This window comes from Chroicocephalus ridibundus, chromosome 2, assembly GCF_963924245.1.
Source record: "Chroicocephalus ridibundus chromosome 2, bChrRid1.1, whole genome shotgun sequence".
NCBI lineage: Eukaryota > Metazoa > Chordata > Aves > Charadriiformes > Laridae > Chroicocephalus > Chroicocephalus ridibundus.
In genome coordinates, this window is record NC_086285.1 from 6,074,873 (window position 1) to 6,096,738 (window position 21,866).

Below are 21,866 nucleotides of genomic sequence, written 5' to 3' on the forward strand. Positions count from 1 at the left end.
GTGGCCACAAGGGCCTGCTGAGAGGGCTGTGGATGAGCAGCGATGGAGCAAGCTGTGGAGTTGGCCCTCTCTTCCCCCTGCTTATGCCTGGCTCAGCAGGGAGGCTGCAGAGAGGAGCAGGGAAGAAGCTTTGCCAGCTCTCTGCTGTTGGAAGACCTTCAAGCTTTGGGAGACGTTCCTGAGTCTAGCTCCGCGGAGTTAAGTACAGCACTGTAACAGGCAGTAATTGCATCTTGCCCAAGAGTTTGGGACTTAAGGCTCAACCCTGTGGCATGAAAATGTTAGTATCCAGGGCTTTTCTGAGCAGAAACAGGGAGAATGCTAATGTACGGCATTTCTAATACAGTTGTCTTTAATGCCTTCTGCGATGTTCTGAAATGTCAGCACATTCAAGTAGGGTGTAAAAAATAGAACCATAGAATGGTTTGGGTTAGAAGGAACCTTAAAGATCATCCAGTTCCAACACCCTGCCCTGGGCAGGGACACCTCCCACTAGACCAGGCTGCTCCAAGCCCCATCCAGCCTGGCCTTGAACACCTCCAGGGATGGGGCATCCACAGCTTCCCTGGGCAACCTGTGCCAGTGCCTCACTATCCTCAGAGGGAGAAATTTCTTCCTGATAGCTAATCTAAATCTCCTCTTTTTCAGTTTAAAACCGTTATCCCTCTGCTGGCATGCTCCAAGCCTAGTTTCCATTTTGCAGCTCCATCTCAAATGGTAAAGCTCTTGCGTACAGCCAGCTTTTTACATCTTGGCTTATAAGGCAAAGGGAAGAGGTGACACAGGTAACAGCATATCACTGAAAAGAGAGTAATGTTTGATTGTAGGGAGAGAACAGTGCTCATCTGGTGTGTGTCACAAATTGCTTTGTATGTAACTGTAAGTCGAGATTTTGTCCTGGAAGTAATTTTGCAAATTACTCAGAACAATGTAAACTCCAGCAATTGGCTGCATTCAGTAAAAATATTTCGAGTTATTCATTACCATTAACAGAAAATAGTAATTCTTGTATCATGCACCTTCTTTTTTTTTTTTTTTTTTTTACATGAAACTTGGCAGGACCAATGACTCCTTCTTCATGCCAAATTATGCTCTATAGAGTTCAGGCCACGAAAATTTATTGTTACAGTTGATGTAAATTGCATCTAATGGGCAGATGACTCAAGGCTGTGCCAGCATGGCACCCTAAAGGCACATAGAAGCAGGTTGGAAGCAAAGGTGTAATAAATGGGGCTTATCTCTATTTTCCCCCTTCATGTGACAGTTTTCTTCTCAGTCCTGGGATGCCACTCTTTGCTCAGGCCACGTGTATCATGGTTGTAGTGGCTTTAAATTGTCCTAGCTATTGCTGCCAATGTAGACTTCTGAACACAAGCCAAGTGAATCCTTTTTGATCTCTAAAGAATATTAAGAGGCTTGTTTAAAAAGCAGTAGCTTAACATGCTTCATTGCTTTTCTTGCAAACACCGTTCTTTTAAGTCTGTAATATGAAGTTTTATTGCTTATGCCAGGATTGCAGAGTTGCAGCTGGTTATTGATAACACTGGACCAGCAAGTCTTGCTCCCTTAGTGTTGTCACTGCAACAACCACTATATGGTGGTGCAAAGGACTGATGGCTACGGGTGAGGGCAGATCTGATCATTTCGCAGGATTTTAAGGATTTATGTAGGCTTTTTATAGTGGGAACAAGTCATTAGGATACAGTTCCTGTCGTTCCCCCCACCAATCCCTGTTGAAAAACTTATTGTGAGGGATGCCGGAACACTGCACTTGAAACTGGGAGCATCATCTCATTGCCTTCCTGTGCTCCCAAGTTTCCTGTAGCTGGATGCTTGATTGTAATTTTGTTGGATCGGGGATCAGGTTTGGTTATGTGGCATCTAATGCCTGTGGCCCAGCCCTCACCTGGAGGCATGAACGTGATGTAACTGGTACGTTAGCGTTTGGTCGCACTGGGAAGCTAAACCAGTTTGGAATGCAGATGAGGAGGGATTTCTGCCCTGCTGCGAAACCTTTCGAGGCTGATGCGGAGAATCCAGCTTTGCACTAGAGCCAGTCCAAACCCTTCTTCCCACTCCAGTTGTGAAGTATGAGGTAAATAAAAACATAATTGTTGTTTTGCGGAAGAACTCTTGGAGGCTTTAGAAGAAAGGAAGATGACAGCTACCGAGCGGGTATGTCCAGAACTATGGTAGCATTTGTTAAGCTGCTGGCAAGAAAGAGTTTACTCCAGCCTCCTGTAACTTCATTTAAAATGTGGTATAATTAATGTTTACGCTACAGCCTAAAGCTGCTTCCTGCTTCCAGTATAGTAATTATGCCAGAGGCACACCATTTATTCCAAGTGTATCAGCCCAGGATATGGTCATTACCACATCAATGGGAAGTACCTTCAAATTGTTATACTTGGCGATAACTATATCCTGGAGTAACAAACTTCTCGCCATTCAGCTTGCGAGTTCATAAGCATCTCCTGGTGAGAGTAAACAGGAAAGCACCGTTCCTCTCTCCCCCGCCCAACTGCTTTAAATGCAGTTAATTAGTCTTAAAGATGGTTTTAAAGGAGGACCTGATTTGAAGGTAACTGCTGGTGACACCAGTATATGCTAAAGAAAGAGTTCACCCAGTGTTATTGCTCTTTGATGTTCACCTGGTGCTGTTGCGGTGGGCAACGTGATGCTGATACACTGGGATGAGGAATGGCAAAGCTGGAAGTTGCCTTTATGGTACAGTAACTCCGAAATGGAGTGGGTGTCCCCAAACAGCTTGCTGCTGATCCGTTTGGCTGCTCCAGGGTGGAGTATACCACGCTGGGGTGAGTAATGGCCTTCTCAGAGGGTTGGTCACTGGGAGGAAATGCCACATCAAGCGGTGATTTAATTCTGCAGCTTGACTTGGATATTTGGCAGTGGCTGTTGTTGGCCTCCTGGATTTCTTATTGTAGCAACGACTTGGTTTAATTTCTTGAACCAGCTTGAAGCACCATATTTACTGACTTTTGTTTCCAACGGGAAAATATGTGCATTTTAATTAATCCAAGCTGAAGTTAAAGAGAAAACAAGCCTCTGCATTGGAGGGGGTTAAGGGACTGGCGTCCTTTGGCTCTTTTTTCCAATGGGATTCAATCCGAGTGCTTGTTTCACTACTTTTTGCACTCCAGGCCTGTCTAGCTTGCTCTGTTACGGTAGGATGGTCTGGTGGTATTGAAGGTGTGCTGCTTTCTGGCCACTGTTGCTACGTCAGTGAAACCTGCCTGAGGGTTTTCTTTGATGCCGAAGTGCACGACTGTTGGGACTTCATCCTTAGATCTGCTCAAAAAACTTCCCTAGTGCTTCCTTTATTGCCGAATGTGGTCTGCTTCGGGGGCTTGCTGAGCTGCACGTGCCGTCGTGCTGGCAGGGGAAGTTTGGAATATACAGTACCGCATGGCGCGGTTTACTGGGAAAATGCTCCAGCGTCCTAGGCTGCCTTGGAGTAGAGATGGAAGAGGAAATTACTATTACGTATGTCCATCATTAGTAAGAGGAACAGTAACTTCAACAGGCAACATCGGTGCGTGCTAATCCTTTCCCTGTAACCTGGGACTGGCAGGCAGCTTTGAAAGGGCCTCGTGCGTCGCAGGAGAACTGACGGTCTGGATAAACATTTCCAGTAGGATCGGAGAGTTTCCTGAACACCCTCTGTTCCCTCTGAATTAGTGCTGGTGCAAGGGGGGATTCCTGGAGAGGGCTGCTCTTGTGCCAAGCGTATTTCATTCCTCACGAGCCAGCTCCTTAACCAGGAAGCAGCAGACGTGGGCACTGCGCTCCAATGGCTCCACGTGCTCATGGGGCTGGATCCTGAAGGCATCTTCTACCTAAATGTTGTCAGGGAGCTTTTCCATTCCCTCACTGTTACAGACTGGGAACACTTTGTGGGAGTGCAGGGGTTAGTGAGGCTTGTGTTTCTCATGGCGATAAATCTCTACAACTCCGATCGTGTTGGATTTGGCCAATGGATGCTAAGGGGGGGTAGCATAACTTCACACTTACTGTTGTATTTAATCCTTTCTGGTTCGTCCATTGACTTAAGAGTGTCCATCCCCTGCAGTGCTGATGCTTTCCTGTCTGCAGCTGTTAATTGCAGGAAGAAACCAGAATAATGCTTCTTGGAGGGAATTCTGACTTGCCCCTAAATGCATGTTCATGTGTTTAGATAATGTAAAAAGAAAAGGAATGGAACTGACTGACAGTGATTTATGTTTGTCTCCTTATTCCAGCATCGCTGTCACAGCTTCTTACTACTTTGAATCCCATTCTGCTACGAAGTCAGCTTCTCAAGGCTCTCTCACCATACACCTTCAGTGTTTCCATATGGATCTATCCAAGTGTTCTTGATCATTAAAGCAAATTAGTATTTTCCTGTACTTGCTCTTAGACTTGTGCTTCAAACAGGGGTTAGGCTCTGCGGTGGTCACTACTAGCAAGAGGTGTGTGTTTGGCAGGACTTGAAATACTTGTTTGAAGGCGAAAGGCTGCTGTCAGCCACAGTTTGATATTAAAGTAATCTTCAGTGGAACTGCCTTATGGACAGTCTTCGTTCACTTTTATTCTGCTGTGTGCTGGGGGAAAGCCTGGCCATGCCAATGTCCTAGGCTGGGTATTCGGAAGAATCTGACAAATGCCAATGCTGGAGAGGATGTGTTTAAAATTGTCCTGGCCTGGAACTGGCAGCAGCCCAGGCTTTTCTTCAGAAGAGCAAAGCCAGGAAGGAGGAGATTTCCAGGGTCCAACCGGGGCTCTTTGGCCAGGCCATCACGCCAGTTCTGTTCTCAGGATGCATGAGGGAGGACAGAAAAAATAGCTTTTGACTTTCTTTTAGTGTGAAAGGATTTGGAATATTTGCAGAAGGCAGTGGAAGGAGAATCTGCTTGGTTTGGTTGGTGCTTTTTTTTTTTCCTTTTTTTTTTTCTTTTCTCTCGCATGCAGGTGGTTGCCATTAAGGGGAGGTGTGTTGGGAATTGCTATCTATTCACTGGCATCCGTTCCCCAGGCAGTTGCTTTGCTTGCAGCCTTTCTTGAGACAGTACCTGCGTGTGCTCTGGGTCTGCGTGGCTTCCTAGCCAAGCTTAGCAGCCATGCTGGTGGACACGAGTGTCAACTGTAAAGGAGCAGCCTGTGAAAATAAGCTGTAAAACTTCAAAACATATTTGGAGTGAAAGTAGCGTTCCCCTAGGGATGGAGAAGTGCTGCTGTTAACTTATCAAACCAGAGCTTCTTTGGGGTAGAAAGGGGATAGTACGATAACTTTCATAATACATGCTGGATGTTCTTGTGCGTTCGTTCATTTTGTTTGGGAAAAAAAAAAAAATCAGGGAGACTTTTTCACTAAAGTTGAGACTTCACAGGACAGTTAAGTGGCTCTACTTCCCCGTTCTCACTGTCTCAGCTCTGCTCACCTCACCCTTGGTAGTGTGGTTCAGTTCATTAAGCCACAAGCAAAGTTTTTTCTTCTGTCTGCATTTTCACCAGTGCGTGGGGCTGAACTGAATTCCCGAGGAAGTGGGTGAACTCCTCCAAGGCTGGAGAGCAGCGAGACTTGGGGCTGGGGAAGAATGGGATGCATCCAGCCTATATCAACTCAGCATCTCTTGAAGTCTCCCCCCTAAAAGGGTACATGAGTATCAGACCAGTGCTAGGTTCTATTCACATTTTTAGCTAACTTAAGAACCTGTGACAAACCACTTTCCTTGTATTTTTGAGAGTACCTTCTGATAAGTTTTTAATTTTTTTTCCTATACGTAGTACTTTAAAATGCTACTATCTAAAAATCATACAAATACCACTTAGTGTCTGTCTACTGAAGTTACAATTGGTGTAAAGTCTCTGCTGTTCCTGCATGATTGGAAGCAGGAGGTGCTAATGCAAGAAATAAAATACAAGAAATAATAACCTTTTAATGTACTTTCGTTGGTTTGAAGGAAAGATTTAATGACTTCCGCTTACTGTTGCATTCTCTTTCTGCAGGGATGTGAAAGCAGGAAATATTCTTCTTGGAGAAGATGGCTCAGTGCAAATTGCAGGTAACTTTCTTGGAACATAGAATGAACTTCAAGTATAACTGTGTATCCAAAGAGATGGTTTAATGATCAAGAAGAAATCTACACAAAAATGTTAGCTTCAAGCCCCCCACAGTTCTTAAACAAAACAAAACCAACAACACCAAAAAACCCAACAATAAACAAACCACAGACCAAAACAAAAATCCCAAACGAGGACCCAGAGTTTATTACATCTTGTTCATTGGAATAATGACAATCAGCAGGAATAAATCTTTTGACTGTTAACTCCTCAAAATCAATAGATTAGATAAAATTCTTGGCATGAGCTAGTCAGATTTTTAGAACAGCAAGTTCATAGGCTTGGAAGTGGACTGCAGAGACCTTGCTAATTTATCATCAGTGTGTAAGGTGGTTTTCAAAAGGACTGTGGTGAACAGTGAAGAGATTAATTGGAAGAAAATTGGTATGTCTGATGTTAAAAGTCACTTGCAACGTTGCCGTAACCAAAGGTCTGCTGGTCACACTGTTCCTGTGGACGTTCCCTAGTCCGTTTTGGTTGAACCGAGTGGCAGAGTATATTTTTAACTGACTACCCCAACCCAGCCCAAACTGGGGTGAGCTGAAGGTCTTGGAGCAGTCGTGCAAGCTCAGGGCCGGGGTAGGGAAGTCTAAGACAGTCACTTTAGCTGATACAGATGTGCCTGGAGGAGATGTCTGTTGTAGTGACTGCTGTCACGAGCTGCATCAACACAGGTAAGTTGGAAACAGTTCTTGGTGTGGATGGATCACGTGTCTGTGGAGAAGGACGTTGTGTGGGTTTTGGCTTTGTCTTTTGTCATGTCCGTGTCGTCCCCGTCCCCCCTCCGGTACTACTCTTCTAGTCTTTTATTTCATACATGTTCCTACAGACTTCATTCTTTTTTTCAGAAATCAAGAAGAATTAATATTAGTATTATTATTATTGTTGTAGACTATTAAGAAAGACAAGAGTTTTGGAGACTGCGTTTAGAATCTGTGAGACTTGTTTATCCTCTTCTTCCCAGTGTGCTGTTTCCCTATCCTGAGTACGATTCCCCTCCAACAGTCCTTTCCCTCAGGACTATGCTCTTCCCATGAATCTTGTGGTGCCTTTCCAGTCCTTGTGCCACCTTGAGCTGGAGGGCAGAGCTTGCATCTAGTCCTGCCACCTTAGCAAACATCCTTGTATGTGTTGAAGCTTTTCAGTCCCATATTTAATTGGAAAGAGCCATAATCTGTTTGTTATAAGGTCCCTTTTTTTAGTGCCCTGTCCTGCTGGTGGAGGCACCGCAGCGGGTCAAGCCAGTGTGCTGGGGGTTAAAGGGCAGGACTTTGCAGCTGTGTGGCAATGACTGTTGTGCCAGGCAGAAGTGTGTGTCGCATTGTGTAGTGCTGAGGGGTGCAGACACCTTTGGTATATCTATGCCTGGATTTACATCTTGAAATGAAAGGTGTAAATTTTCCACCAGGAGGCAGAACTCATCGCAATGCACAATTTTTTTTATAGGTAGCTCTTCTCCCTCTTCAGAAGGCCGTTAGCCCTTTCACAGGACATAACACCTAAAATACAGGATTTCTGTTTAAAACCTGAAGTTGCTTTGTTTTCCTTTTTAAGCCTCCCAGTGCTCTTAATGCCTGCCGTTATATTTCTAACGAGGTGTAAATAATTCATCCCCTGTGGCAGCTAATGGAAGGTAGGGAGTGGCTTCTAAAATGCTCAAAGGAGCAAACTTTAACCAGTGAAATCCTACAATTTTTTCCATAATGGGGCCAAGATGTAGCACTTTGGATTTGTAATTGCAGGGAGATTTAGATTACGCTCTGGGAGAGGCTGCAAATAGCTGTTACATTAGAGCAATGCACCGTTATTCCAAGTGTTTCTGCCAACCCAGGAGAAAACTGCTTGTGTTTCTCTTCCAGAAAGGTCTCAGGGTTTGGCTTTTTTTTTTTTTTATTATGAAGGATCACTGGTGATAGGTACCTGTTCATGTAGTAATTTTTTCTGCTGAATAATTTTTAGTTGATAAGGAGTTTTAAGGTCTTGTATGGATTTCAGAGGATTAATTTTGTACGTGTTCTCCTGGACTGAACTATTGACTAGTGGTTTATACGTGTAACATTTAAATGATGAAATCCATCTTTCTGCATATCCTGCGAAAGCAACGTTGCGAGATGGGCAAAGTTCCCTCTTTACAAATTCTTTCTTTGAACATGCGAAAGGACCAACGCTGTAACCTTCCATGAGAGACGGCAGAGCGACTAAACTCAACGCAGGTCAGCAAGTTCAGCACAGCCGCAGGAAGCACTTTCGTTTCTGCGAAGGCAGCTGATGACTTGAAAGAAATAAAAATAAATGAATGACTGAATACTAGAGAAGAGCCTGACCCGGTCATAACATGAGATTTTGTTTCTGTGGGAATTTCTGACACTTAAGCTTCCTTTCCACCTGACCCAGGATGAAATAGCAAAATTTCTTGTGACTTTTTTGAGGAGGAAAAAATGCTGGAAGCAAACCAGTCCCAATAAAGTGAGTTTTGTTTGAACAAGATCAAAGCGCTTGCCTTTGACAGTCATATTAATGTACATTATGAATAATTCTGTTGATAGTTGAGTGCTTCAGTTATCAGCTGGATGACATCACTGTCTTCCCATGGAACAAACGTGTTTAAGTTTCGCTGGAAAGTTACACCATGGGGGGGGGGGGGGGGGAAGATTGATCAGCGGTGGAATGAAGCCTGAGGGTTAGAGTGAACGAGGCACCTCCTTTGAAGGAGCTGGTTTGGTGTACATAAAAAAAATGCAAATAGTGTAGTGGGAAAGAATGACTTTAATTCTTCTATAATGATTCCTTTCCCTGTTGCCATCCCTCTATCAGAACTGCCTGTGAGTTGTTAAGAAGGTATTTTTCGGTGTTTGGCCTTCACAGCCTCATGTTCCTGCATTTCCTACTGCTTGATACAATTCGTATCTCTTGTCTCAGAAGAAATGTAAATCTTAAATGTAAGTAAGAAATGTAAATCTCAAACTGGAAATCCTTTGGGGGGAAAAAAAAAACCCCACAGCTTCTTTTGGGAAGGCTTATAAAAATTCTTGACCCTGTGGTAGAGGTAAGCGCATTGCTGGGGTGTACCTTCTTCAACATGTCAGTGAATTTAATTCATGTACGTTGTAGTTCACACTCGGAAAACTTCAGCTGTATATAATTCGTGGCAGTAACTTTGCTGTGGGATTATACAGTTCTAACCAGTGAAAAATGAAACTCTTGTGTTAGTTTGGACTGTGCAATTCTTTTAAGGCAGAACAGAAAAAAAACATGTTGAAGGTGAGTCCGAGGTGTGTCGGGTTCTGTTTGTAGCTCGGGGTCGGTGGCTCCGCAGGCGGAGGCAGGAGCTGCTGACGGGAGCCCTGCGAGCCGAGGCGGGCGCAGGTGAAATCTGTGAGCTCAGGGGCATTTGCTGCAAGTAGGAATTCTAAAAATTCCTCTAATGGCCTGCACAAATGCCCAGCTTCAGGCTCCTCCCCAAGTCCTGGGACTTGGTATTTTTACCCATGGCTCTGTCTATTTTTAACTGTGTAGCTCCTTCGCTTTTCAAAATGTGCGTCCACTGAACCAAGGCATAAAATTGCCTTTAACAGATCCAGTTCACCGGTGAGACCTAAACTGAAACTGTTTGCTTATATCTTAACATCTTTTTTTTCTTTTTTTTTTTTTTTTCCTTCCTTCCAAGGGCACTGGTTGGGCCTGTGGCTTGGCCCCGGGTTTTTGGAGCCTGTTACAATTCAGAGTGTCGCTTTCTCAGTTTGAAGTGTTTCCCTGCACACTGAATTAATCTATCTTTTGGAGAGAGCGGGACTCTTTCCCAGATACCATTGTTCTGGGCTGTGCTGATGGTGGTTACAATGTAAATTGAGATAGCCGCGCTCTTTGTGTTCCAGCCTCTCCATGGCAATTACTGTATTTTTATTTTTATTTTTTTTTTAATCAGAGCGTAAAACCTCTTTGCCCTGGCGTTTATTGGCTCCCTGGAGTCTAAAAGCTGCACGGGTAAAAACACTCTCCATCAACATGAACTGCATCAGCACCAATATTGCTGCATAAATCAGGAGATTTCTTCTTACAGTAAGCAAGGCTTAATATCCATCAGTTTATTTAACTGTGCAGGCCCTATAAATTATTGTGGAATGAAGTGGGAGTCTTGATAGACTGGGAAAGGGTAGGAGAGGTTGAGGGGAAGCTCTCCCAGGGTGCATGAGATTTGCTCGATACGAGCCACGCTCCAACCGTGGCAGGATATTAGCATCCTACCGAGGCTGGGTGCAGGCTAGATATTATTTTTCTCCCTGATTTTTATCCACAGGGGTATTAAATGATGCTGTCACCCACCCCTCTGTGACTGAATGGGAATAAGCAAGGGTGAGCTGAAAGGCAGGTGTCCCTCCACGTGTGGTATGTTTCTGGTGTAAGTTACAACACCAGTTTATCTTCAGGTTTTAAAACCAGTTGGGATTATTAATGCGCGCTCCAAGAGGCACCCAGCGTGGCTGCCCTGGCCCGGCCAGGCTGCGTTGCCAAGCGGTTGAGGTAAGATTTGAGATTTCACGAAGTCATTCAGGACTTGCTAATTGATACTGGGCAAATTGCCTAACCGCTCTCGCTTTATCTATTTATAAAAATGGGGATAGTTAAGGCCGGGCAAAACTTGTGTAACTGAATTTGTGTAACTTTCCACAAATCCATGCCAGCTTGTCACCGGCTCGCTGTGTTCCTGACTGCTCTTAATTCACTATACCAAAATAGCGTTCTACATAAACATCGGGCTATGATGCAGGCAGTGTCATTCCCCCACTTTCCCTTAGGAGACTCTAACTTTGGAAGATTAAATTGCTTTAACAAGGGGCAAGGCATGAATCTTGCTCAGGCAGAGGAGTGCCAGTTGCAGGGCTGACTCGAGCAGCCGGTGTTGTATCATGGACACCTTTGAGCCCCTTCCCTCTTTTGAAAAAGGGGCAAAAGACCTTTTCTTTGTGGTTGATGGAGAGTTTTAGTGCCCCTCATGCGGCAACATGATGTGAAGTAACTTATTCTTTGTGTCACTTGTAATATCTGTATTTCCTGAAGAGATGTTGCGCCATTTAGTTGTTGAAACCACTTGTGAACTTCTCCAAGGGTGGTGGCTTCAGCCGGCCCGGGCTTTGTCATCCTGAAGTTACTTTGTGCAGCATTAGCGTATCTTTGTTAACATGCTGTTGGAGATCAGTTACAATCTGTACGTTTACTCAGCAAAGGGATTTCATACATCTTTTATGTGTCTTGACAGTATTGCAAAAAGGCTAAACTTGTGGCGCATGTAAAAAATTTGCCATTTTGCATATGAATTTATTAGAAATATATGTGACTGTGGAGATCTACGTTTCCAAATGAGAATTTGGGAGAACAAGTGTGCATTAATAGATCCAACAGCACTATATAACCATATAGGCTTTAAAAGGAAGGAAGCTTTTGATTCCTGTTCTTCACTAATCTTCATTTTCTGTGCTGGCCTGCCACCCCGCTGCGCGCTCAGCACAAAATTGCTGTTTACCACTGCCTTCCTCTTCTTCCTGCCAGGCTTTTATTCATCTCCACCGCTCAAAAAGCGGTAAGGTTTGCAGAAAAATACAAAGTACAACTGTAGATATTTTCTGATGGTGAACAACTGAACAAGAAGGAAGGTGACCAGTGGAAAAAAACCCAACACCTTAGCACTGTTTTCTAAAATACTTTGATTTTTGCTTGAGGAGGGATAATATCTTGGCTACCCAAATTTAAAAATAGCTCTGAGTGGTTTGAAATCAAGATTGGTTGGTTGGTCTTTTTTTTTTTTTATCTATTTTTCTGTTGTTCTGTCCCCACTGAAGTTGGGAACTACTTTAAGGTCTGATCCAAACCCACCAAACTCTGCTGGACCCTTTCTGCTGTCAGTAGACTTGGTCCTGGCTCACAATTAGGGCACAGTCGTCTTTCCCTTGTGGTAGCTACCTACAGTAGCAGGTACTCAGGCTTTTTAGGATTAAGGTAATGTTACAGTGAGATGGCCAAGGAGGGATGGCTTTTAACATCTGACTTCTGGATTTGGATAAAATAATCTAATTTATGATACTGTAGAAACGTATCTTCCCAATGTACACAGCAGCAACGGTGCCCGTTGGGATGCGGTCCTGCCACAGCGTTCTTGCGTTGGCGAGTTGCTCAGACCAAGTCTTTGTTTCTGCAATGCAGAATAGCAAGAGGAGATTTTCCTTTCAGCTTTTGCATTTCCTGAGCAGCCAGAATAGTTTTCAAGTTTGACAACTTGGCTACCTTAATAGCAGGAATTGTTGCCTAATACCATGCTTTTGTAGAGTGTTTTTAAAGGGTCTGTGGTTTGCAACGCATGATGTTTCTGCTGAAAAAGACAAAATTGGCCATATTTTTTTTGCAGAGCCTACGTCAGCAGAATTGTCATTTCCATTCTGGATTGGTTTTGCTGTGATATGAGAGTCTGGCTGGACTTTTTTTTTTTTTTAAAAGATGTCTTTGGTTTATATCACCGAAACAAGTCCAGCAGATGAATCTTTTCTACATTTCTTCAGAAAAATGCTAAAAAAGAAAATGAACCTACTGCTCACATCCAGACATCCTGGAGACTATTATTTGCTAGCAGACTGCTGGAAGTCTGCAATTTTTGGGCTCCTTCAGAATATCTGACAGTCGTCGGATTCCCAGCAGTGGTGGTTATTGGTATTGCAAGCCAAGTCCAAACGCTTCCAATTCCTGCCTGTTTCTGGTGAGGCAGTCCTTTCCGGTTATCGCTGTAGTGAGCCAATATAAAGTACAAGCTGCCGAAGAAGAGTACACTTCCGAGCTGTCGTACCTCTTGAGTTTCCTGACTTTCCCCATTTCCTAGAGTTAAATTAATTTGCAATAACCTAGTTCTGTTTTAGCCTTTCTCTGAGGGTGGTTAACAGCGGCAGAGAGAATGAGACGTGGATCGTACCAACTGCTTAGAAGTAAGAATTGAACCCTAACTTGTGGTTAGGATTTTCTTTATTTTATCACTTTACAGATATTTCTTGAGAGCAGGCACGTTCTTATCTTAATAGCTGGGACTTGGATAAAGTTAGTAAGATGACATTTGAGAAGACAGTTCCAAAGTAGTTTCTTTCAGAAGAGCAGCGCAGACTGTTTGTGCCTGTTTTAGCCCACTGGAAATGAGGGAAATTGATTGAGAAAACATTGAATAAATCAACCATGTAACACGATACAATTTAATTCCATTTAAGCTTTGTGCTGACCTCAGATAGCAGATGTAGGGGCACAGTTTCCAACTGGAGTTTATAAACCCACGTTTGATGTGTGCGCTGTGTAAAGAACTTGTGTTTTTACTGCTGGAATGCTTCTCCTTTGAATGGCATTTCCTTTACCCTCAAAATGACTGCATGGAAACTTGAGGTAAGATAATATACACAAGTTCAAATACAGCACATCACGATAATATGCTGATGGCACTTGGACAAGTTCCTATTAGTATTATCTTATTTAAAAGAACTTCTAATTGCTCTTGCGTTCAGAACAATAGGTCTTGTGAGACTTCCCGTAATGAGCAGTAAAGTGCAAGTAATTTTACTCAGAACTTTTTAGGAAGCTCATTTAGTTTTCTGAGAAAAGCAAGGGTGGCAAATACACGCATGGAGGATCCCAAAGCAAAATCACTGGTGCAAAAAGTGGTTTTCCAGGAAAAATACAGGTTGTAGTGCTGACGAGGACAGTGATCCATCTAGACATTCTAGAACTTGAAGGTTGGCAGGAAGACAAGATGCCTGAAGAGAAGAGGACAGTGCATCTGGAAGAAGCTGAGCCCTAATGATAGGTGTTTGCTGGTGCTTGTTTTAGCCCTGTGACTTTTATGCAACTTTCTTCAATGTCAACTTTCAGTTACCCATGTCTGGTATTTCAGTGAGAACAAAGTTCCTGTCTTTGGACACTAAGTGAGCTGGAAGCTTTCAGTGTCTTACTCTGCTGAACGATAATTTCAGTGGTGTTCCTCAAATGCTGACAGACTGGTGAGAAGGGGCTCATTGCACTGCTCGCGTGATGCAGAGGGAACCTTGGGACTGTCCTCACGCAGATGCCATTGCTTGTAAATTGTAAATCAACTGTTTGTTGCAGTCGATTCCTCAGTTAGGATGACATCCATAAGCCATGGAGTAACTCTGTGGCTCCTCCGAGTAAGACTTTTGCATTTACAGTTAACTGTGTTGGCTGAGTTTCAAGAAGTTCCAAACCAGTTGTGGTCAATAACGTTCTGTTTTTATGTGAAACAGCCCTTGAATTTCAGAAATTTATCCTCCAAGCCTGACATCAATCTCAAAAGTAGCATTCAAGATTTTGATTGCTTGTACTGTGTTTAAAAAAAGGGGGGGGGGGGGCATGTGGATAAAATTGAGTTATGGGGAATGACCCATTGGAGGTCTATAATTCTGCAGTACGTAAGTCGTGTAGTTTGGAGCAAATTGGGAGGAAACACTTGCACAGGTTTATGTTTGCAGTTTCCCTGTTGCCTGATTTACTTTATTTTATTTTTTTTCTCCGAGGAAAGTCTGCCATCCTCTCCTTAGTGACTTGGTTGCCAGATCTCTTGTAATGCTCCTCTCTGAACAAACATACCGTATCCCGTTGCTACTCCTGCACACTGCTTCACAGATCCTGTTTTCCATGTCGTTTTTAATTGCATAAAACGTCAGTGTTATCTTTGAAAGCGCAGTTTCCATGTAAAAGAATGATTTACTTTAAGTAATACAATTCCCAGCGAGTGCATGGGGCATCCTTGAGCATCCTTCAGCTTGTGAGAGGTGTTTCAAGGGGGAGTAACGCTGTGCAGGCTGTGAATACCTGTCTGGGAGGCTTCCTCGAGGATGGTGGGGCTGGTGAGCGGCACGTGCTGTTGGATTCCCTGCCGCTGCTGTATCACTGGGAACTGGTCCAAGTTCCCTGTTAAAGCACTGAGCATCTCAGCGGTGGAAGATTACCACGCAAAGCATATTCTGGTAATAAAACATCCAGAATAAGGGGCCGATACCTCCAGTTTGCAGGATGCAGTTAGCATGGTTAAAGGTTATAAAGTCTAGTAACTTTTTCTGTACCTGACTTCACTGCTGCAAATATTGACCGGATGCTAACTGAAGTTCAGTTATTACTTGTGATGTATGTATACAAATGTAAAGAAAGCGCTGGCTGTCAGAGGCAGGTTTGGACAGTAGCGTGTCTGCTGGGGGAGCATGGGCATGCTGTAATGTGACCAGTGGGCCGTAATGGAAAGTGGAATTTTCCTCTCTGCCGGCCAGCGCTGAAAGCTCTGCTGTCCCCAGTAATTGAGTGGTGGACTACAGACCGCTTCTGTACCGGCACTCTTAGCTAACTGTTGGTCATTCTTCGTTTATTAGGAACCTCCTCATGCGTAACTGTGTGGTCTAGTACTTAATAGAGGGCTGGGAATATGAGGGGAAAGAGGGGACAACCCTTCAGTTTGTTCGGGATGTGTTCTTAACAAAATCTGATTTTGTTTTCTTTTCAGACTTCGGCGTTAGCGCATTTCTGGCCACCGGTGGTGACATTACCAGAAACAAAGTCAGGAAAACTTTTGTGGGCACACCTTGCTGGATGGCACCAGAAGTTATGGAACAGGTGAATTGTTTTTCCTAGTGTCCTGTTATCTGATCTGCACCAGGAATTCCCTGTTGACAGCAGTGGCCGTATTTACTTCAAAATAAGATGATAATTTGGCATCCTGTTAAGCTTTCTCAAAACCACAGGATTTTCTTCCATTTGCCTACTGCAGCCAAGCTTGTACTGGGGAATATTAAATGTTCAGTAGATTTTTGCCCTGTTGCTTCTCTTCAGGCCCCTACCTAAGGTGAGGGTGAGACAGCTCAGCTGTTGCATAAAGAAGATTAACCTGCCCCTCCCTCTTGTGTAAATGTGAGGTGGAATATAAATAGTTTCGCACATGATAAATATGTGTATAAACAGCTCAGTAATGTGCTCTTGTACGTTTGCAAATATGAGAATTTGGGGTAGCTAATGGCAACGCGTCAGAGTGGGGAGTTATGGCAATAAACCAACACGCAGTTGACTTTATTCAGGTTTTTAGTTTCTCTTGGCTTGTGAGTACCCAGACTGTAGATGCTGAGGAATGCTTGCCTCTCCCCCTTCCTCCTCTGCCCTTTTGGCTGGCTAAAAGATGTCATACTTCTTCCCGTTGGGTGGAGATATGTGACTTTTTGTCCTCCACTACTTCTAGACTAAACTACAGAAGCTTTATCTGTGTGACTTCTGATGAAGGCCACCCAGAAACTTTGTTTAATGTAAAATATCGTTGCCTATTTCTGAGCAAGATCCATGAACAAAATCATGCCTGGGTCCTGACAGGGCACTTGCAGTAGCTCTCTACTGCATCGACGTCCAGTGTCAGAGGCATTCTGAAAATTATCTCTCGTCCCCCTAAAAATAGTTTGGCAGAGGACTGGGCTTGGGGTTTGATTTTTTGACAGGTGTGCCAAGCAGAAATACAACTGGCTATAAATGTTTTTCCGTTTTTCCTTTTTTTCCTTCCAAAAATCTTTTAAACAAAAATATTTTTGGGAAAACGTTGTTTTAATAAAGTAAACCCGCCTTGTTGTTACTTTCCTCCTTGCTGTTCGCAATAAAATCCTTTGAAGCTTAGGAAGAACTTGAATAAGACCCCCCCATATATATATCTATATCTATATATATCTAAAATGAAAAGCAGCTAAAACAGTGGTAGAACTTTAATACGTTTTTTCCTATATCTAAAACTTCTTGAGGGATTGAGATAATTTTGGATAATCATACTATAGATGAAAGGCTTTTTTGATGTTTGGCCTTTTCAGTGGCTCCCCACGGCGGCACTGAGGGGCTGGTGCGTTACCGCACTCCTGCAACCTCCTCAGCGTCCAAGTCTAAGACCATCGAGTACGAGACACTCCCCAAGTCAGGAGCCGTCTTTGCAAGCTTTTGAACTGCTTTGCTGTCATATACTTCTGGATTTCTTTTATGTTGATTTTAAAAATAAATAAAAATAGAGTATCCAGTGTTTCCAAAACCAGGTCAGAGTTGTCCCTTGCTTTTCTCTCCTTTGTGTCCAGTCCTGCTGTGCAGGGCACAGCAGGCTGGCCAGGACCTAATGGTGCTGCTCCAGGCTCATTGATGTTGGGGTGGCTGGAATCCACAGGATAAGAAGTTGGGGGTGGGTGGTGGACATCTAAAGGAGGGTGCTAAAAAGGTGAAATTCAGGTTTTAGTGACAAAGGGGCGGTTCTTGATACAACAGATGTGTTTCTGAAGGAGGCAGATTTCCTAGGCAGTCCAGTACTTCCACAAAGGCTGTGCGCATCTAACTTGTTGCAAATATTAGGTGGCAAGGAGGTATTTTGGATGCTGATGTGAAATCCCTCAATGTCCATTTATATCATCTTGCTGTCTTCCAGCAGGTGTCACTCTGAGCCACTATATCCAACCCAGGGAAAAGGACGAAGGGGTTGCTGTAGGTTAGCCTTCCATACGTAGATATTATCGACCCAATTCCATCTGGTTTAGTTCAGCATCGTTAAGTTCCTTTAGCACGTTAATACATGGTAGCCTGGCATTGTCTTTTAATGTATGCTTGCTTGACAGATTTATGGCAAAAAAAATTAAATAATAGTTGATGAGAAAAATAAATGTGGTTGATATAAACTAACTGCAGGGTGATGACTAATACGTATTGGACGGATGTCAAGATGAACTGCTGTAGACAGTTTTGAACTTCATAGCTTTCATTTGCAAGCAGGATTATATGATATAATTAAACATTCAAAATACCAAACAGTTAAAATCCCGGTGGGGAATGGGGAGTTGTACAGTGTTTAGATGTGCTGCAAGACTAACTGAAAGATAAAGCTAAAAAATGTCCCAAAGTTATTCCCTAAACCTAAAAATAGTGTAAGGGGGAAAAAAACCTCACCCAACTCTTACAGCATATTTCTTCCTGCACTGTGTTCTTTTAAATTGTTCTAGATATCTGTGCTTGTTTAGTTAAATGACTTTAAATCTGTTCATAATCATGGCATCCATAAACTGAGGCACTTAAACCTTTCAGACCTTTAAGGCTCATGAAAATGATGCCTATGTAGTTGAAAAAAATTGTACAAAATATAAACTCCTGTTCCTACAATAAATTTCAGTTCAACTATATGTAGTATCATATGAAAAATAGTGCAAGAGGGTTTTTTTTTTTTGTTTGCCAAAATTCAAGATCATCTTAAAGGTAGTTTGGGGAACGTTTTTTGGCTTCATCACAAAGAGTGTCTTTCTAAAGCTTGTTAGGTTAGCTGAACACAATATCCCTATTAGCTTTGCTCTGATTCAATATTCATTTTTCCGTAGTCGAGCAAGAAGAAATACAAACCATTCTACGCAGCCAAAACGCTTTGATTTTTGTAGCTGCTCTTGAAGTTAGTACATAATGTCTCTTCCCTGCAGCGGAGAAAGCGAGTGCCAAAATATTACCTAATGACAATGAGGAAGTAACCGCTTTGGCATATGAAATATTTTTTCCTGTGCATGAGGGGAAGTAAATGCTATAAATTTTCCTGAACAAGTCTGTGTTTAATGTCAAGTGCAGAAGCTACTGTTAATTAGAGGAGGGAAATATTAGTCTGCAAACAGGAACCGAGGGGCTTTTTACTGAGCTGGTGCGTACTGAAGTTTCAGGATCGACTGTGTTTGCAGTCAGATTGATTAAGCGGTTGACTAAAAGTGTAGTGAGGCATATGTCCCAAGGGGATAACGGGCCATCTATTAACTATGAGAGTTTCATTATACTGTTTAATGACTCTCTGTGTCTTTGTGTGGAAGTTGGAGCCTGGGTTAACCCAGTGCCCCTTTACGTTCTACATGCGGAGAAGTTTATGGCAGAGCAGTCCTAGTTGTACAGTCCACAACCATAATTTTCATCGGACTGTGACCTCTAAAACACCTCCTGGAAGGTATAAGGAGCTGGGAGGAGAGGAGGGAGAAAGTGTTCTTTCCATCTCTTTAACACTGTAGGGCTGGTCTTTCCAAATTCGAGGGGAAAGGAAGGAAAGGGTGAAAGGATGTGTAATAGGCTAAAGAAAGGGCTTGTAGGGTAGGATAGCAAGAGGCACATGCTAACATCCTCCAATGTTTTTCAGGTCAGAGGATACGATTTCAAGGCAGACATCTGGAGCTTTGGGATCACCGCTATCGAACTGGCCACAGGGGCAGCTCCTTACCATAAATACCCGCCAATGAAGGTGAGCAAGTCTCCAGATATCTTGTGCAAGATAAAGGATCAGTGTGTTCTGTGGGTGTTCCCGAGAGTTTGGCCAGCATGCTTCGTTGAAGAGTTTGTCCTCTCCGCTTGCACTTGTGGATCATGATGTTCTTGGATTTATCTGAAGTCACCTTTTAAAAATACGTCACTTAATCAGTATTGTCTGAAACTGCGCAGTTCTTATTTAGATCCTGAGTCTTGCCAGGGTCACCATTCTTGAGAAAAGTGCTGTGTGTTTTAATCCTGAAGCCTCTGAAGGCAGCAAATGTTTTTAGGGCTATAAATAATGATTCAGAACATGTTATCTGGCACTGAGTGACACTGGGATGGTGAGCCATTTCATTTTCCTGCTCTGATAATCCTTCTTGGTATCTCTCAGAAACTCTGTTACCAGTTATCCAAAAGAGTGTCTTATTTTCTTTAATGCCAACACAGTCCTGGCAGTCACTGAACCAGTGGAAAGTACCACATCAGTTTGAAATGATGTGGTATTGGCAACATTAGTATTTTATTGAAGTTGAGCTGGAGGAAATGTTCAAATGCTGACACTGCAAAAATCTTTTTTAAACATCTTGAACTTTAGATGGCTTTATAGTTTGGCTAACTTTCCCTGTTCCCTGATTTTTGAACCAGGAGCTACTTCCAACATGCTGCTCTTTCAGAGAGTCTACATCTTAAAGTTAACAGAGTCGACTCCATCATAGAATGGTTCGGGTTAGAAGGGACCTTAAAGATCACCCGGTTCCGATCAGTGATTGTGGCAGAGCAGCGAGGAATTCGGGGAAATGTGTTGGTGATTTAGTGGGTGCTGTTTTCATGGATACTTCCTTCTGTGCTGTGATTATTGGTAGCATTTTGCAGTAGCTTCAGCGAGCGGTACTTCTGTTTATTGTGTTTTGAATGCATGGGTTGCAGCTTTGGATACAAAGATTGACCATTTAGTACCGTGTGTTGTCATACGGTAGATAGAATTACGAGTCTTCAATTCTGTTAACTATGGGTTCCAGTTGTGCAACCTGCAAGAGGACTTCTGTGTTTTATTGATTGAATGTAATTGTATTTCGCTGCAGATTAATTTTGTTATGCAGCAAAATGACCCGTGCATTAAGTGACCCTCCAAGGAGAGGGGAAAAAAGCAGGGAATTCTGTCATGGACTGTATAATTTCAACTAGATTGATGGGCTCTTGCTGCCCGAAGCAATATAGCTGTTGAAAGCTATTTAAATGTGCTATGTGCTGCTTCCTTTTCTAAAAATAGATATTCATCTGTATGTAGGTGACAAGTGAAAATGGAAATGAGTAATTTTCTTCCTTTCCTTCAGAATATCTGAGTGATGTAAAGGAAATAATCAGTTTGGCTTTATGGGTGCTTGTGTGAGAAATGTCTTCACCCACTGTTGCATCAGTACATGGAAATGAACCCTTGTATTTTTTTTTTATGTTGCCCTTCTGCTTTTATGTTCATTTGATTTCTAGCTAGGAAATACCTGCAGGAGCCTTTGAATCAAATGCCTGGCACAACTGCTTATCTCAAATGAAGAAGGCTGGTAGAATTTTTGCTACGCTTACACCTTCAGTCACACCAAACAGGCCTGAAAGCACATCCCAGCCTTGTGCTTGGCCCGTGGACTGCACCATGGGCCAGGACATGGGATGGAAAAAGAGTAGCATAAGTTGTTGGGTATTAGCTAGCCTGGCTTTCCAAGGAAAGGAGGTGGAGGTAACTTTCTGTAGATCCTGTTGTATGAGTCTTGAACCTCTCAGCTGACAGAATTTGCAGAGGTGTAACGGTTTTTGAAAATAATTGTTCCTACAAAGTTAGTGACTGTGGGAAGCAGAAGGAAGAGGAGAGACCCTGTAATTGCCTTGAGAAAAAGGTAGGCGAGTGTTTGCTGTCTGGTGAGTGCGAGGAGACGGCCTAAATTTTAAGAAACTTCACTCTGAGCTCAGGCTACCCTCAGAGAGCCATTGTAGTGAAACAGTCCTTGTTGACTCAGATGCCTGATGAAAATACTGGTCTAAAATACAGCGTTCCTAAGATCTGTCTCTAGCAAAGGCCAAGAAAAATCTCATTGTAAATAGACATAATTCTTTCAGGTTTTAATGCTGACGCTACAAAATGATCCTCCATCTTTGGAAACTGGTGTGCAAGATAAGGAGATGCTGAAGAAGTATGGGAAATCATTTAGGAAGATGATTTCATCGTGCCTACAAAAAGATCCCGAAAAAAGGTAAGAACAACCAAAATAAATTAAAAAAAAAAAACACAAACAACCGACCCTAAAACAAAACCACAAAACTCATTATATTTCATGTTTTTTAAAGTGGGTACGCTCTCTGCCCTTCCAGCCTTTCAGTGAAAATGAACACAGCAATTGTGCTGTGTGGCAGCAAATTCTCTTGGCTGTCCTTATTTTCAAGGATAAATGTCTGGC

The 21,866-nt window shown here is 43.0% G+C and overlaps 1 protein-coding gene across 1 annotated transcript in view; it reads left to right on the forward strand.

Annotated features, from left to right (window-relative positions):
• OXSR1 (oxidative stress responsive kinase 1) overlaps nucleotides 1-21,866 on the forward strand; it is a 92,004-nt gene that overhangs the window by 51,895 nt on the left and 18,243 nt on the right. The window contains exons 5-8 of the mRNA XM_063324334.1: nucleotides 6,007-6,062; nucleotides 15,653-15,762; nucleotides 19,310-19,411; nucleotides 21,529-21,662. Coding sequence (XP_063180404.1) covers nucleotides 6,007-6,062; nucleotides 15,653-15,762; nucleotides 19,310-19,411; nucleotides 21,529-21,662 — 402 coding nt within the window. The remainder of the gene's footprint in view (nucleotides 1-6,006; nucleotides 6,063-15,652; nucleotides 15,763-19,309; nucleotides 19,412-21,528; nucleotides 21,663-21,866) is intronic.